The sequence below is a fragment of the Plodia interpunctella genome, chromosome 9 (assembly GCF_027563975.2).
Source record: "Plodia interpunctella isolate USDA-ARS_2022_Savannah chromosome 9, ilPloInte3.2, whole genome shotgun sequence".
Taxonomy (NCBI): Eukaryota; Metazoa; Arthropoda; class Insecta; order Lepidoptera; family Pyralidae; genus Plodia; species Plodia interpunctella.
The window spans coordinates 10561055-10578597 of record NC_071302.1 but is presented as its reverse complement, the minus strand read 5'-3'; the positions used below and the strand labels follow the sequence as shown (position 1 = coordinate 10578597).

The following is a 17543-nucleotide window of genomic DNA, read 5'->3' as shown; positions in this document are numbered from 1 at the left end:
CATGACTACCTTCTGCCAGCGAGTGGCACGCTAGTGGTATATACACTAGTTGACCAGGGTGCAGGTTTCATCTCGATTTTTTCCTTCATCGTGAGCAAGTGGTGGCCATGTAGAACTAGTCAGACTGGTATACAAATTCAATTGGCACGAATATGATTCGAACTTGGGACCTTTCGATCAGAGGCAGGCATCTTAACAACTGGAACACCACGACTTAGTAAATAGGTGACACACGTCATTCACGTTATATTAAGCATTTATTTGGAATCGTGGGTCTAAACTTTTTTATCCAGAAGTCCTGAACCTCGAATTAAGACAGATACGTGCTTACGGTTCTGGATGATAATTTGAACCCATGATATTAGCTTAGTGTTTACCATATAATATAATCTCTAACTCCTATTGGGAGAAGCTTTTGCGGATATTTATAGTACAACAAATATTGACAAAGCATGTAGCTGATTAAGTTATATTTTATTTTGATTAATTGTGTTTTAATTCACTATGTCTTATGAATAAATTCCCCTAATAACATCCTTCTTCTATATAGTATAGAGTTTAGTCTCTGATTAGCCTTGAAGTAGAGTAAAATGGGGGATGAGCGGAATAAAATTATAAGAAGAAACAAAAAAAAATTTTTGTTGAACTGAGGAGTTCCACTTTGGAAAGTGAGATCTTAGATGTCATATCTACTGGTGGGTGGACTGCACTAGATAAAACCCAGGAATCGACAACTATCATCAAATTTTCAACACGAATGTGTTTCATTCTTATTACTGTCAATTGCTTGATTATCCTCAAACGGGCATTTCCTTCGACTTGCTCATTCATAACGTGATCTAATTCGAAGACCTGAGACCCGTGTACATCGTAGGATTCGCATATAGCACATATGAAGTATGTTTGTATGATGTTGCAAAATATCAAAGACATTATATTCACAAGGGTACTCGTATAAACATCTGCTGTATCATTCGGTGGGCACAGACCTTAAGGCTATTTCTAAATTTACTCTGATTCTTTAGTTTATTGAGTTGGAATATTTAATTATTAATCTTAGTTTGTGTCAAACCGATGGCCCAATCTCTACGAGAAATAAATTATAATAATTTGAACAAATTTTGCGAATACATACGTACCACAGAGCTCGGTTTTTCAGTAGGTACCTAAGTAGCTACAAAATCTCATCAACAGAGGCCTTTACATTGTAACATAATATTTCTTATTCAAAGTACTTATGTAGGAATGAGTAGCAAAGTACTTATGGACTGTATACTCGTACATCTACTTACTAAAATTTAAAAAAAATCTAGTCATGGATTGCCATCGTATTGAGAATATGGGCTTACTGTACTGGCTCAGTGACTTCGAAGTGGATTTTGGATTACGAAACGCGAGAGTGCCATAGTCTTTTGTTCTGCGGTATGGTTCGCAAGTTAACAGCTCCATTATTCACGCAGATCAACCTCCACAGGGTCGTCCCAGCGGTGTCCAGGGTGCGCGACTGGGCCGAGACCTGACACTTTTCTGTGATAGGCTGATTGGACGCCAAGATCCTTCTTCCTTATGTCTATACATATATATAATACCTATATATTTTTTTGTAGTCTCGATCATTTCTACGCCTTGGGCCGCCATATGCCAAGGAACGACGTTGACACTGTAAATAACATGTAAAAACAACTAATTTCCTTTTCCTATTGTTATCCAAAGTAACAAGTCGATGAATACATATAATATTTTACGAACGTCGCAACGATTGATTTGACCTTCTATGAGGTCTTCAAATTTCATTAACGGCAAGTTTTAACCTCGAAAATGTGATGATTTATTAATTTTAATTTATTTGCATACTGTTAAAAACTGATAAAAAGGCTTGTACTAAAGTATTATGTGAATATTAAAGCAAATAAATTACTTATTAGAATTAAAATTTGCATCTGCAATCAATAATCTTGCAAGTTAAATTTCATCTTCGTCGACATTTGTGTGAGAGAAGGTCCAGTCTGCCCACCATCGGACCTAGGCAGGCCACCATGCCTCTGTGGAAGAAAGGAGCGTCCTTGAAGACGCCGCTAAATGTGATGGCGGCAACGAAATGAAACTTCGGGTGTTTCCCTATTTCATGGCCTCACGTAGCTCGAGTTTCCATGACAATATGACATGACATGACATACTTGGTGATAAGCATGACCGATCTAGAGTCGGCTTCCAAAGAGGGACCTATTTTTTGTGACGCGTTGAACGCAACAAGATTTCCTGACGATAATTAATTAATTACGAGATGCAGATAAAATTTCCCGGAATAAAATATAGCATATATCTTGGATAATGTACCTTTATAATGGTGAAATAATTTTTAAAATCGGTTCGGTAGTTTCGGAGATTACCCGCCTCAAACATACAAACTCACAAACGCTTATCTCTTTATAATAATAGTATAAATTATAAAATTTTAGATCTAGAAAACTGAAATAACTGCCATAATACAAAAGATTTTTAGTTTTCTTAATTTGTTCTAACGAACCATTACTTTTTTAAAACCCCGATGCAAAAAGAAGGGTGTTATAAGTTTAACGTGTCTGTCTGTGTATCTGTCTGTGTCATCGTAGCTTCCAAACGGATGAACCGATTTTCGTTTAGTTTTTTTTTGTGTCATATATAATTTTTCCCGAGTGTTCTTAGCCATGTTTCATAAAAATCGGTTCAGCCGTTCAAAAGATTTAGCGAATTGAATATTGAAAGTCGGGGGTTTTTTAATTTGTCTAACAAATAAATTTGTTAAAGACTTGCATACTACTCGTATCAATAAACCCTACCTGGTGCCCCGCAAAATACAAAATTTTGTACATATTTTGATTGTCTAACACAATATAGTTCAAAATGTTAATGAATATTCGTTGTCTGTAAACAAGCAACGTTTTTTGTAATATTTTGAGGGTGTGTGCCGTGTTCTAGTAAAGAAACACGACATTTTTTGTTTTCTACAAAAGTATATTTACGTAAGCAAAGAATTACTAGTATATTTTTCTCATTATATCCAATACAATAAAACTGTGATTAGTCTATGTCTGTACATAGCAATATTTTCGATTAATTATTATCGATTTATTGTCGACCTCGGTGGCGCAGTGGTAAAGTGCTTGTCTCTGAACCGAGAGGTCCCGGGTTCGGTCCCCGGTCGGGTCAAGATGGAATCCTTTTCTTGGCCCGGGTCTTGGATGTTTATCTATATATATATATATATATATATATATATATATATATATATATATATATATATATATATATATATATATATATATTGTTATACAATATAGTATCGTTGAGTTAATATCCCATAACAAGTCTCGAACTTACTTTGGGGCTTCCTCAATCTGTGTGATTTGTCCATATATATTTATTTTATTTAATCATTGCCAACGCTTGATGTTATCTTTAAAACTTTTTCTATGTCTCTATAAAATGTTTGCAGCAACATCACAAGAATTACTGTTGGATTAAAACTGGCTCATAGCCAGTCTATCAATGCAGCTAAGGTCCTAAAATATTATCAATACTGCATTCACTGCGAATGAAGTCGCCAGTAAGAGCTCGTCTTCATGCACTATTTTTTGTATAAAGCTAGATATTTGACTTAGACTGCACTTAAGTACACAAGAATTTCATCATGTTCTTATCGGTGGAGCATTCTCCATCTAATTCTGTCCTCAGCCATCGCTTTCACCTCCCTATACGATAGGACTTCTACCTTCTCTTGCATTTCATCGAGGAATGAGATTTTCAATGACTTCTTTAAATACTTCTCAACAAAAATTTTAAGTTTGCTAACCATCCAGCAAATTATAAGTATGTATGTTTACCTTAAAAAAATACATTAAAAATACTTTTTATGAATTTATTTCCCTTAAGACATATTCACCTGTCTGCGTTTCAACCATGAATAGAGTGAGTTGCGCCGTCAGTTTTGATGTAACTTTAACCTGCGCAAAGTAACGCAGGCCAAACCAATGTCAATGTTGATTATTGCAACTCACCCTTAGAGTGTATTGTACTAGTAAATATTCACGTTATTTTTAACCTGCACAGAAAAAACACAAACGACGACATTTCGTCCAAAGGTAAGCGGCACGCCGGTCCAAGTCAACGTTAAAGTTGACTGGTTTAATTAATATTTTCTCTCGCTCTCTATTAGCTTAGTCTCCGTTGCTTCAGTCAATTTTGACATTAATTTGCGTGCGCAGCCGCCGGCAAGACAAAATTGCGTACTTTGCGTTGTTGTTAAAGTTAACGCCAAAATTGACTGGATCAACAGAACCTTAGTAGAAAAGTAAACTAATTAGTGAATCAAGTTGCATGTTTGTCAACAAGGTAAGCGGGTCAGGGTCAATGTTTTGATTAACACAGCGTGCAGGACTGGTTTGAGCCACGTGGGTTAAGGGCTTTCCCTTGCTTGACCTTTGCGGTGTAGTGGTCGACACGTGAACATCGTCTGAAGGTCCCGGGTTTGATTCTTTGATTTAATGTTTATACTTATTTTAACACATATTTGTCTAAGAATCTGTATGTGTTGTATCCAACATCCCGTTACAAATTATTTAAGAAAACGGGTATCTTTTTTATTAAATAAAACAACAACAAACAAACTTGAACTTAATATGTATATTTATTTTTATTTCCACTTAGATCAAAATGTAAAAATGATTATTCGTAAATATTATTCTGCTACGGTAAACTGTCAACTTATTTTTATACTGTCTGAAGGTAAGAAAGCTGCAGCGACAGCCCCACCTGAAAATTGAAAATAATAAGACTAAAAAAGGGACGTTTTCATTCATAAAACTATTGCCATAATAAAAATATTCGAGCATTCGATTTCAGTTGTTTCTCATCAAAGGAACGCGATTTCACGATCGATTCTTAGCCGGAGGTCAAGCTAATTAGCTAGTACCTAGCTAGTTGTCAGACCATAGACACGTATATCATCCCTGAAGACCAGCATTACAGCGTTTGCACCGTCTGCCAGGGCCAGGCGGGAGTGGCATAGCCAGACATTTGTTCCCTACGTAATGTGCCGGTTGTTGACTATCAGCCGTAAAGTCTTTTTATCCCTTGGTTACTATTTAGTTACTACTAAATCACTCCTACACCAAGTCACTCCTAAGTTACACTAAGTCACACACACAGGAGAATAATTGGAAGTGGTTCTATTCTAGATATCTATGGAAGCCTATAGGAAAGGCTGTAGGAGTAGCTGTAGACATTTGAAGCTTAGATGTGTCTTTGTTTCAAACAATCAAGCGGTTCACCTGATGGTAAGCGATCAACGCTGCCATTTGCAGGGAAAATACGGGAGCAAGACCTTTCAAGCAGTCGTAGACTCTTTTCATAAGGGTCCGAGTAACGTATCTCATTGGGAATGCAGCCGTTGAAAGTTGATTTCACAATTTTATGGTACGTGGCAGGACGTACGTGATTGTATATACTTACTGATAACAAGTCCCGCGGCTCCGTACATAGTAGCCGGACAGTGGTCCGACATGGACCTGGTCACGACATTGGTGCCGGAGAAGGCGCTCAGTCTGCCCACCATCAGACCTAGGCAGGCCACCATGCCTCTGTGTAAGAAAGGAACGTTCTAGAAGATGCCGCAAAATATATGTAATTTTTCCAATAAACCCCTTTTTTAACATAATTTTCATATTCGTATATTTAATTTAGTATAGAATATACATTTTGATTGTTGGGTTCTGCAACAATAAAGGGAAAACGGAGCTGACTGTGCCTGTGTAATTACATGTGCAAATTTAAAAATGTATGTATCAAATTGATTAATGGTACCTACAATTACTGACTTGGGTAATGATACTTATTTATATCAGATAAAAAATCTAATTATAATAGTTGGACGACGCGATCAAAAGACTCTAGATGACAAAAAGAGGAATGTTGTAAGTTTTACTGTGTCTGTGTATCTGTTCGTGGCATCGTAACAGCTAAACGGCCGAATGGATTCGGATTCCGTTTTTCGATCGAGAGTGTTCTATATGTATGACAAATGTGTGTTCAGCCTTCTAGAAACCATCAGTTGTGCATTCTAGCTGATGAGATGACAAGTTCGGAGTCAGGGGATTCTTCAATTTTTTATTTGGTTTTTAAATTTTATACTTTCTAGATTTTAGATTATTTCACAGCTTATAATTAAGATTGCGCTAATTTTATGGTTTTAATGTATATACGATGAGTTGTTGCGTAGTTATACCTACTATTTAGTGATCAATTCGGTATCGTTTTGGCGATAACGTCTACCTTACGAACCTTCTATTGTATCTCGATTCTCCGTGATCGACGGTATCATTTGCTTTGCTGGTATCATTTTAAATGAGATAAAAAAAGACACAAATTCGTAATTTTTTTCTTTAAACTCTCTCAATTTCTTTATTTTTGGTGCGCGAGCCCAACTCGCACTTGACAATTTTTTTGCTACTTTAATGTTTGAGACCCCAAAAGAAAAACACAATGAAAATAATATCATAAATACTTGTGATTGGTTTTTTTTTCTTACCTCAGGTAAAAAAAACCAATTGTTTGTTCGTGAACTTTCTTCATTCACCACAAATCGTATGACAATCAATGAGTTTTTGCCCCATGCCCAGTAGTGACGCACTTTTTACAAGAACCTACAGGTCATGTCATTTTTTACGTTTAGCTATTTGAAAATTAACATTTTGCGTCAGCACAATACATGATTTTTGATGAATATTCACCTACTCGAGCTTGGTATCTTAATAAAGTTTAAAAATAATTTTGAATGATTGGCATAAACAATACAAATCCAACAAAAAATTGTAAAAAAAATGCATATATTTACGCTCAGAATTTTGAATTATGTACGCGAAGAATTGTGGTTATAGCAATATAAATCAGAGGCTAAATAGAAGGAACATGTTTTAAATTAATCAGGAATTATAGACTATCCACCAGATAATTAAATATATTTACCTATAAGACGTAGGAAACAGATCGACGAAATAGGAAGACACGACGCCGAAGACCATAGCGGTGGTCAAGTACACGTAGAAGAGAGCGAGCCCAGCGATGGGCTGGTGGATGTTGTTCACGGCTATAGCTGCGACTGCTGCGATACCCAGGATCGCGATCGTCAGCCACTGGAATCAGGATTGGTATCAAAAGCAAATAGCAGAAAATTTACCAGAAGCAAGATTAGCGAAGCTCTAAATAGAATTCGTTGATAATCCAATTAATTATATTTGGAGTTTCGCTCGTATGGGAAAAGAGATCAAACAAATAGAAACTTGTAAAAAGGTACTTCATCTTGACAATTAAAGTACGTAATGACACCGACAATAGCAACATAGGTCATTGTATTTATGTTATGTAGGTATATAATGTGTTGGTAATGAATGTTTAGACATAATTTCTATTGAATATACCTATAACTACAACAAAAAAACCTTATATACCATGTTATAGAAGAGGGTTTAGGGGGTAACTAGTTAAACATTGTAGATGATGATTACCTTTCGTCTGGTGGCACACTGGGAGATGACGGCGTTGAGGACGAAGAAGGAGAGACCGTGGACGCAGCCCGCCAGGATCGTGAAGTCGTTGATGTTGTCTTTGCATACTGGTATGGACTGGAAAATTGTGTTTTTAAGGAGTCATTTATTTATTAAGTAGGACCTTCGCAACAAGAAGTGAAGGAGTTGGCTTTGGAAAGAGAACAATGGAAGGAACTCCACCGACAAGGGCCTCGCTCTTAAATGAGGACCTTTGCACGGATTTTTTTTTGGTCTTATTCTATGTTATAGATAAATAAAAATTCTCTAAACGACAAACTTTTTCAACAAACATTAACTTTCCGTTGGAAATAATTTTCATTCTTAAAGATTTTTTTACTCGGAAGTTACTTAATGATAATGATGATATTATGATTTAGGCTGGTTAATCAAATAATTATTTTGGTGAATTTGGTCACACTTACCTCAGTTACAGTATCGGTAACCGTAGGAGTAACAGCAGTAGTGGTGTTCGCGATAGCGAAGAGATCGCAGAAACCTGCGTCTACGGCGCTGGTGGCGTACGACGTGAAGAATACATTGAAAATGGTCGGCAGGATTATCGCGAAACTGTTGTTACTACAATTAGTATACTCAACATTATCATAGAAGAAGTTTATGGGATCTATCTCTAATTAGTAACGATAGTATTCATTCTACTTAAATAACTGTCTTACCAACTATTAGAAGGCAGCATGATTATATTATATTGATACCAAAACAAGAAATTGAATCACTAGGATCGCCGATCATAAGATCAGATAGCTGGGTACTAAGTTATGGTTTTTGAATAGAATCAAACTTCAAAGTAAAACAAAACTCTATCAAAATGTATTAAGTAACTATTCTTACGCGATATAAACGACGAACGTCAAGTAGTACAATATAAAAGTGCTCTTCAATAGCGGTGGCTTGAATAGAGGCGCGATCTGGGTGTACAGAGAATGTAAAGAGAACTTTCCCACTTCTTCTTTGGTGTGGTCTTCTAGAAACAACTCTTTGACCTTCAACAAACACAATATAAAATAATAATATAAGAATATAGATAGACATGTTGAATAAAACAGAAATATCTGTCGGTAAATTTAAAGACTATTTTAAGGTTTCTTCATTACATTAACAATTATTAGCAAATACAGACAATGATGAGACATCGTTCATCAACCCCAAATTATCTCACTCTCCTTCTATATTTTAAAATGTAATTTTCAAAGCATTAAAAATGTATTGTATTTTCAGATTACTCACAGGGAAATCACCTTCACCGCCGTTCTTAGCATAAATCTTCCCCAAAATCTCCACAGCTTCCTCGTTCTTGCCAACATTCGCCAAGAACTTCGGACTCTCCCTGAAGAAGTACAACATAACAGCCCCTAGGCCCAAAGGAATGGCCATCACTAAAGTCAGGAGTCTCCAGGGTCGGTAATCCACGAATAAGAATGGCACAGAGAAATCCAGTTTCATAATCAGATAGGCCCAAACTGAAAGATAAAATATATTTTTTTTTCATAATCTCGATTAGCAAAGAGGGAATCTTTAAAACGATAATATCTCTTTTGTGCGGAAAATTTTCCAACATGCTGAAATAAAAAACAACTTAAACAATGTGCATAAATTTGCATCATTGTATAGGAATGTCCTATGTCTTGCTCCTAGTGATTACATTTCCTATTTACTATATTTTTATATCAAAACATGTTATGTTAGTTCGTCCTCATTGACTTTGTAAGACACTGCTCATATTTGTAATTTATAAAGAAAATTAAATAAGTAAGAAAATTAAAAAACTCATTTGTCAAAAAAATTGAAAGGAGTTTCTGTTCAGTTGCTTACTAGCCAACTGGAAATGCCACTTCTCTATTTCAATGCAAACCCTGTATTAAGGACTTTCGCCAAGTTCTGTGCATGTAGAACGTTCAGTAACCACATACCGTAGTAGATGGTGGGAGTGATCATCAGCGCGCTGGTCACCAGCAGCATGTAGCGGGCTCTCACTCCGGCGACGCAGCATTCTCCTAGCAACGCGTATGTGGCTGATTCAGCCACGCTACTCCTGAAATTTTAGAATTTTTTTTAAACAAAACATTAAAGTCTCAAGGTCTCAAGCATATTTTCTTTTGTTTTTCTATTTTAATTACTTTGACAAATTTTCAAACACAGGAAAATATCTTGACGTGGTCCTAGAAAGGTGCCATATGTTAACTTGGAAAATGAGTTCATATCAACATATTATTTTGTAGTTTATCACTGGAAGTATGGAATTGTCACAAAACTACCGAATTGACTTGAGTGGCATAAGTGTCAGTCATCAGCCTCTACAGTTAGATCTCATTAGAAAAAACAATGACACCATACCACGGTAAAATTCCTGATCTCAAACATAAGAACCACACACAAGAAGGTAGTCACAGATCATTTAATACCTATTGCTATAGTGGAAGCGGATCCACAATCTTCACTAAATTTTTAGACCCAAAATACATTCGTGAATATTCAACTTACATGGCTGAGCTGACGAACCTTAGCGCAGCCAGGACCTGCCAGTTGGGGGCGAGGCTACTCAGCAGAGCAGCGATGAAACTACCCCCCATGCCCCACATGAGCGCCAGCTTGCGGCCCCTGGTGTCCGACAGGTACCCCCAGGGGTAGGACATCACTATGATACCTACAAGAAGGAATTTAGTGGTCAAAAGATTTTGAACACATCTCAGTCATGTTTGATGAATAAGTGCGAATAATATTCCTTGTATTTGTATTTTGAATTTCGAAAAAATATTCAAAATTCAAAAATATTTTATTTAACTCCACAAGTTACACAATAGATGACACATTAATAGTAAAAAAGAGAAAACAATTACAAAAACTTGTTGGAGTCCTGGAGACTCAAACTAGGCCGGAACCTGTATCTTGGGTCGCCACTTCCGATGTTACAAATGTGAAGTTACACAGTGTTCTTTTATACATTATATATTTATTTACTTTATTATTATTATTATTTTTTATTTTTTTTAAGACATAATTTCCAAAATGCTCTCCGTAGCCTCATAATCTAAATCAATGAACCATTCTTTAAGTTTTAGTTGAAATTCTATTTTTCTACAATTATATAAATCCAATTTCTTATATCATACGACATACCTCCACGAAAGTCATAAATTTTATGTGCAAAAGACGTATTTACGAATATACGCTCACAGACTGCGTACTTTCTTCTATCGGCCATATCCTTCGTTACATTTGCCAAAAGGGTAGAATGTATACGCGTAACCGTAACCGTAATAATAGAAAATGATAATTATTAGAAGTTATATAGTGGAGATACTTGGCGAATGTTAAACTCATAGTTCGAATCCCTCGGAATCCCTTGAAAAATTGCAGTCTGAATTAGTCTGTAAGAAAGACATGTACTGTGCTGGGTTTCAGTAGTAGAAACATTTCAGTTTGCCTTTCAGACATTTCAGAATATTTGGCTACGGATCGATCAACGGACGCACGACTGCTATATCAGTTATATAACAATATTCTTATCGTGTGTTGCTAGCACTGGTGTACCAGTGTTGCTAACACTGGGGTTCGATTTTATTCAAGTCGCCTAAAGGCATCTGACATGACTTTTACGACTACCTACCGGCATCTTGTGCCAAGTACAGTTTAGTTGCATATATATTAGTGAATTAAACCGTCAACCAAGTTGCAGGTTTCCTCACGATATTATCCTTCCTTGTGGTCTATGAAATCTACTATATTTGAATCAAACTCATGCGGCGCCATGTGTAGCATTCGGACCTGGAACCTTTCGATCACAAGCGGATGGTCTTCAACACATGAGCCACCGACACTTCAAATTAAACTCCTTTTATCTCGTTGGGCGTCCGTGAAAGTGTTAAGAAGGAAGTTATAAAAAAATGTCATGGAAGTACCAGCGAAGGGCATAGATGAGAGCACTCCAATATCTTCGAGTCGCATGCGCAGGTCGCAAGTGGCAGCGGTGACGATGATGCCGACACCGTAGATATCGATGCCCATGGCGGTGATCAGCACGAAGCACGCTATCAACAAGCCCACGTTATACTTGCCATGCCCTGAAAAGATTCCAATGAATTAGTTGAAGTGTTACTGTTATCGTTGTCCATAGTGACTACAATATGGAGATCTTGAAAAAGGGAGTGGAAAGATTCATTTGGGGCCCGTAATACACGTGTTATAAATCTGATGGTGATGCAGGCGTGCATATGTTGCGGTAATCACTTCCCATCAGGTGGACCGCATGTTCGTTTGCTTGTACAGTAGTGCATATACGTGATTTGTGATTTGTGATCTTCAAGTGTCTGAAAGTAACATAGGTATCTATTATGTTAGATTATTGAGATCGAGTATGTCATGCACACTCAAATGGTCAAACCGGTGGCGGCGTCGTGGATCGGGTCGGGAGGTTCGAGGATACCTATTTACTATATAATAAGGAAATGTATTTTAGAATATGACGTGAAAAATTACCTGCGAAGGCCTAGTTTCTAAATAAATGATTTAATTTTGATTTTTGATTTTATAAAAAATATGTGATGGTCTCATCACGCAACCATCAAGATACATAGCATTGTTTACCCACGACTTCGCCAGCGTAGAATAGTTTTGGCATAATTATATTTTGGGGATATTAATTTTGCAATTTATAAATTTATCATCTATATCTTAATAATCTTCAAGTCTTGCATACCAAATGCATGTAGTTAAAGAGCCTTTTATCAAAGTCCAGTGGCAGCCCTGAAAGCGGAACAGACAGACAAACATTTGCTTTTATAATATAGATATAGTGTTGCCAAATGTTCTAAGACAATCTAAAACTTATCATTCATCTCATTAAATAACAAATAAATAAATATATTAGGACAACTCACACAGATTGAGCTAGCCTTAAAGTAAGTTTCTAGACTTGTGTTATGGTGAACTAATTGGCACACTTACTTTTTGTAGTAAATAACAGTAATAGTAAATACAAACAATTTTTAATTTACGTTTGTGGTTAATAAAAAACCGGGACGGAAAACGTCATGGAAAATGAGACGGCACGCGTTGCAGAAAGCAGGAGTGGGAGTCGGAGCGGGAAATGGGAAGGAGACACGTAGTGGGAAACAGGACGGGACACATTGCAAAAAACATGATGGCTCAATATGTAGGAAACGGTACGGTGCGGTAAAATTGAACTAGAGATGAGAAAAATTGCGAATTTGAATATATGTTTACCAGTCTTACAGAGTACGCGATAAAAAAATTACTAAGATTTTGCTATGAAATTCACGCGGGCGAAGCCGCGGGCAAAAGCTAGTATATACATATATAGATAAACATCCAAGACCCGGGCCAATCAGAAAAAGATCATTTTCCAATATGACCCGACCGGGGATCGAACCCTGGACCGAGTCAGTTCAGAGGCAAGCACTTTACCACTGCGCCACCGAGGTCGTCAAGGTCGTCCTTGCCTGTCATTGGTCAATGAACTTTGTTATTTTATTGATTTATGAAAGTGCCTCTACTATAAATGTCATAGCAGGATAAAAACCCCTCTTGCTTTCTTCCACACGTACTCTTGAACTTTCCCCTCATTCCCATCTAGATATGGAATAGAATGTACTTGTACCTAGCACGTTTTCATGTTTCACTAGATCATTATCACTAAATCACCACTACATTGTGTCAAAAAAAAAACGCTTCGCTTCCCGCTGTCTGTCCCTATAAATGCTTAGATTTTTTCAATATATAATGTGATTCTTGAGCGAAGCCGGGTCGGGCCGCTGGTAGTAATATAATCTATTCTTGCTTTTCAACGAGGGTAGATTGTGTAAGTAAGCATACTATTTTTATTCATGCTATATTCTGTCCTTCTTCAAATATTGGGACAATCTTTAGGAAAAGAGCATCTTACCCAGCTGTATTATTATTATTTGCAAATGATTTTTTTCCATACAACACAAACTCGACTAAAAATCGGGAGACAAGCCATCAATCCATTTTTGGACAACATTATCGGCTTCATGGATCCTGACAATGCCGCCTTCAATAGAGTATAATGGGCAGAGGTCAGTGACGTGCCGCATACTTTGGACCTCCCCGCAGGGACACAGAGGACTGTTCGAGAAGTTCCATCTGCACAGCAATTCGGCGCATCTTCCTTGCGAAGTTCGGCATCTATTTATTTAACTGTGAAACATATTAGGTTATATGTAAACGAACCTTCAACATGCAATAATCTGTTCTAAAAAAACCTGACCCAAAGACGAAAGACCCCGGTGAAACTAAACAAAATCTTGTAAAACATTTGTTTCGAGCGCTGAGTCCAAGGCATTTCCAAAATAATATCATTCGATATGACGACACTACTAACGAGATATTAGGTATATCCTCATACACATATATCGTACATGTTTTTAAAGAAAATTAAGCGAGAAGGTTTTTACACGCAAATTACCTGCTTACGTGGTATTTTGAGTACAATATGTATTACGTAGGTTTTTTTAAACAGGTGTATTGCCTTTGTTGAAATTATGTTGGTTTTTCTGTGCTTCTTCTAATATATCTACTTCATTTTGAAATTTGAGCTATTCAATAAATTGGTGTGTTATAAATGTAAAAGTCCCAATTATCTAATTGTCGTTTTTGAGTTTATCAACAAGAGACGTTCTGTCTCGGACAAAATATCGTTATCGTGACTTACAACAAAATAATATTGTGCAAACAAAGTGTTTTATCCTCATAATGGTAGTTAATTGAAGTAAAGAATATTTTAAATATTTACTAACTGTAACGCTCGTGTGGGATACAGAGATTAAAATTATCGTAAGTTTTTTCTATTTATTCATACATATACCTAGTAGTTTTGTCTAAAATCGTAACAAGAGTTCATGCATACGGTAAGTATAGTGGGAGAATTTGTATTTTATTAAGAGATAACGTTTTGTATTGATTTTTGTCCAAGACAAACTTTATACTTTTTGTAAATAACAAAAAACGTATTATACATGAGTATATACTTTTAAAAACTACATGGAATTTGCAATATTGTTGATAGAAGATTTTTTGAAATCGATTAAGGTAAGGCATGTAAGTAAGTCGAAAAGGTAAGTAATCATCAAAACAGGTTGGAGGCTATGAATTTATATATAATTATAGCATACCTAATTAACTATTTGCATAAATATGTAAATAGTTAATTAGGTATGCTATAATTTCATCTAATTAATCGATCTAATTTTATTTTAGTTTTTATACACGAAAGATGTAATATTTATTGAATGTTGCTTGTATAAGAACTAAAATAAAATTAGACCGTGAGATTGTGTCCTGTCTTGATTTATTTTATCTTATCCGGTTAAGTCAAGAGCCATGGTCATTGATTTTAGATAAACATAACTTTTTTCAAGTGAGTGGCTATCTTTATCTTTCAAAATATTTGCTTAAAAATATGAAGTTGAAAACAAATTCGTTATAAAAGAAATTTTGGTTGTAAAACTAGCATTGTTTTTTATTTTTCTAAATCGTAAATATGCTTATTTAACATAAAAATTAAAAACACAAATAATATGTTATTTGTTTGGTTTTAACTTTGACTGGATTGTTACAAACGTGATAGGAATTACTTACATCATTGTCGTTCATGTACTTATCTGTGAAACAAGTGAATAAATTTACCAATTTTTCAAAATAATAATTGTTCCCTGACCTTTAAATACTCATATTTTAAATATATACCTGTGAGATCCAATGCTTCTTCATAACTGTAGACAGTCTTCTTATTCTTCAATATTCTATCCAAATTGTTCATTTCCAAATCACCATCTCCAGTTTTATCGTAACTTTCATTTACAGCTGCCATTTTAGCACTTAAATAGATTTTTTGTTATTGTGATTGTTTAACAATATTCGTTAATTTATTAACCAATTTCAATGCCTAATGACCAAAATTTGACAAAGAACTAAAATTACCTAAATCGGAATTCGAATACGATTTTCAAAAACCCATTTTTTGTTTACGTAAACAAATTCGCGACGGAAACCGGTCCGGCTTGCTCCATGGTCGCCAAAACACTGGCCAGTGAGTTTTTGCTTCAAGTCAGAAGGTCACGATATCATACAACTCTACTGCTCATCATCTATCAATGGTCTCGCATAATCGAGTGTAACCATTTCATCTGCATCCATCGATCTCTGTAGTAAGTTATCATTTTCTTTAGTTGCATAAAAGCAGTATTGGATGTTAGTGATTGTATGAAGTAGCTATCTTTTATGATGGAAACTGTGTCAGAGCCGATAAGTGCAATTGTTTTTTAAAAAGATATTTCTCTGTTCCTTTGTTATTTCTTGATTTCGTTTCCTTATTAAGTATTTTTACACTAATCATTATCTATGTTATAATGTTACTGTTAAAAATGCTCAGATAAGTTTTAGTTTGAGAAGAATTAATAGTTTAAGTTAACAGTTACTTAACTGTATAGCTTTATAAAGTACATACTACTTTTATTCTACATTATTATAATGTTGTCAATTACTGATATTCCCGAGCATTCCTATCGTTATTTCCAAGGAAAGAAATTACCCTTAATGTTCAGTAGTACTTATATTCGAGCAAACCTAACGCACAGAACATATTCCTCAAAATATTCAAGCAGCTAACATTCAAGCTATTAAAAACTAGAATAAAATAGCATGACTACTAAAATTCCAAACGTAACCATCGTAGAATCGGTGTAATTTCAATTTCGCTTTATATATACACAGTTTCACAGATCGAAAGCGTTTGTAAAAATGATTTGTTACTAAATGATTTACTTTGGTGTTAAATATCATTTTGATATCTTATTCTAAAGTATAATGTTATGTATTGATATACTTGAAATGTTTGTAATTACAAAAAAAAAATCTTTAACGATCAGGCGTGTCTGGTGGTAGAAATAGCGACACTAATAGACCACCTCAAACAAATTAACATTAAACCAGTTAAACAAATGAAATCTTTATTTCTTTCAAAATTAAGAAAATAATTGTGTGATGGAAAACTATCCAAACTATTAATCTCTCGGAGAAAAGTAAGTGAAAATGACTCTATACTTTCAAATAATAAATCAACTTTTTTAATATAAAGTGTTATGAAAGCGATCTTTCGTATTTGTTGACTGTTTTGTTAGAATCAAAATCAAAATAAAATCTTTTATTCAGAAATTAGGCCTTCACAGGCACTTTTTCACGTCATATTCTAAATTAAATGATGTTTACCAAAGCTACAAACTACTAGCATTTCGGAACGACCACTGCTGAGAAGAAATGCCGAAAGAAACTCAGTTTATAACGTTCGGTTGCACAAGTCAACTTTGACATTAACTTATTAATCTTAAACTTAGAGTAGTCAGTAGTCGAGAATTGCAAATTTAACCACATACCTATAGACAAGACATAATACTCTGGCAGCGACTGTGTGAATATATTTTAATTTTTGTTTGTATGAGTTATTGAATATTATGTACTAATTTGTACTAAACCTTATTCTTGGAAATCAAATAAACGATTTATCTATCTTTATAAATAGTAATGTCATATCTTTGTCGCAGGAAACATTAATCAGACCTTTTTTAGAGCAAAGTACATTTATGAGCACTTTGCTTTTATGATCCACAGGCTTTTACTCGCATGAACGCGCGTGCGAGCGAAATCCAGTGCTTTTTGCTCGCACATGTTAATTGTTATATTTTTTCTAATTCCCATAGGAAAATTCCCAGGGGTCTTACTTGGGTAAAGTTTCAACTTTCTGTTCAGTCGTTTCAGCTGTGCGCTGTCTGTTAGCTTCGACAGAGTTTTATATACATATATCTATATTGATTGGTGATTGATGATTTACATCATAATTTGTGACAATAAATCAAAAATATAAATTTTCGCAACAGAAAATTAAATAAATACGTTTGAGCAAAAATG

At 35.3% G+C, this 17543-nt stretch overlaps 1 protein-coding gene across 3 annotated transcripts; it reads right to left on the bottom strand.

Moving 5' to 3' along the window:
- Positions 1 to 4642: 4642 nt before the first annotated feature.
- LOC128672506 (synaptic vesicle 2-related protein-like) lies at positions 4643 to 15669 on the bottom strand. Of its 3 annotated transcripts, XM_053749705.1 has the most exons (12): positions 15561 to 15669; positions 15327 to 15457; positions 11501 to 11662; positions 10083 to 10245; positions 9512 to 9633; positions 8829 to 9061; positions 8433 to 8584; positions 8006 to 8159; positions 7542 to 7658; positions 7003 to 7169; positions 5491 to 5618; positions 4643 to 4791 (listed from the first exon to the last, which is right to left on the bottom strand). In XM_053749705.1, exons 2-12 carry the CDS (start codon positions 15448 to 15450, stop codon positions 4739 to 4741), a joined length of 1575 nt encoding a protein of 524 aa, XP_053605680.1. In that variant the 5' UTR covers positions 15451 to 15457; positions 15561 to 15669; the 3' UTR covers positions 4643 to 4738. The 3 variants fall into 3 exon arrangements, with proteins under 3 accessions (XP_053605680.1, XP_053605681.1, XP_053605682.1); XM_053749706.2 differs by having other exon boundaries at positions 8006 to 8150; positions 15327 to 15668; XM_053749707.2 differs by having other exon boundaries at positions 10101 to 10245; positions 15327 to 15594.
- Positions 15670 to 17543: the final 1874 nt, after the last annotated feature.

Excerpts from the sequence above, each read along its gene's own strand:
- LOC128672506 (XM_053749705.1), bottom strand. The coding sequence starts at position 15,450 with ATGGCAGCTGTAAATGAAAGTTACGATAAAACTGGAGATGGTGATTTG. Across the intron at positions 10,246-11,500 it reads CTCATCTATGCCCTTCGCTG|GTATCATAGTGATGTCCTAC; the intron begins GTACTTCCATGA and ends TCCTTCTTGTAG. Across the intron at positions 9,634-10,082 it reads AGGTTCGTCAGCTCAGCCAT|GAGTAGCGTGGCTGAATCAG; the intron begins GTAAGTTGAATA and ends CTAAAATTTCAG.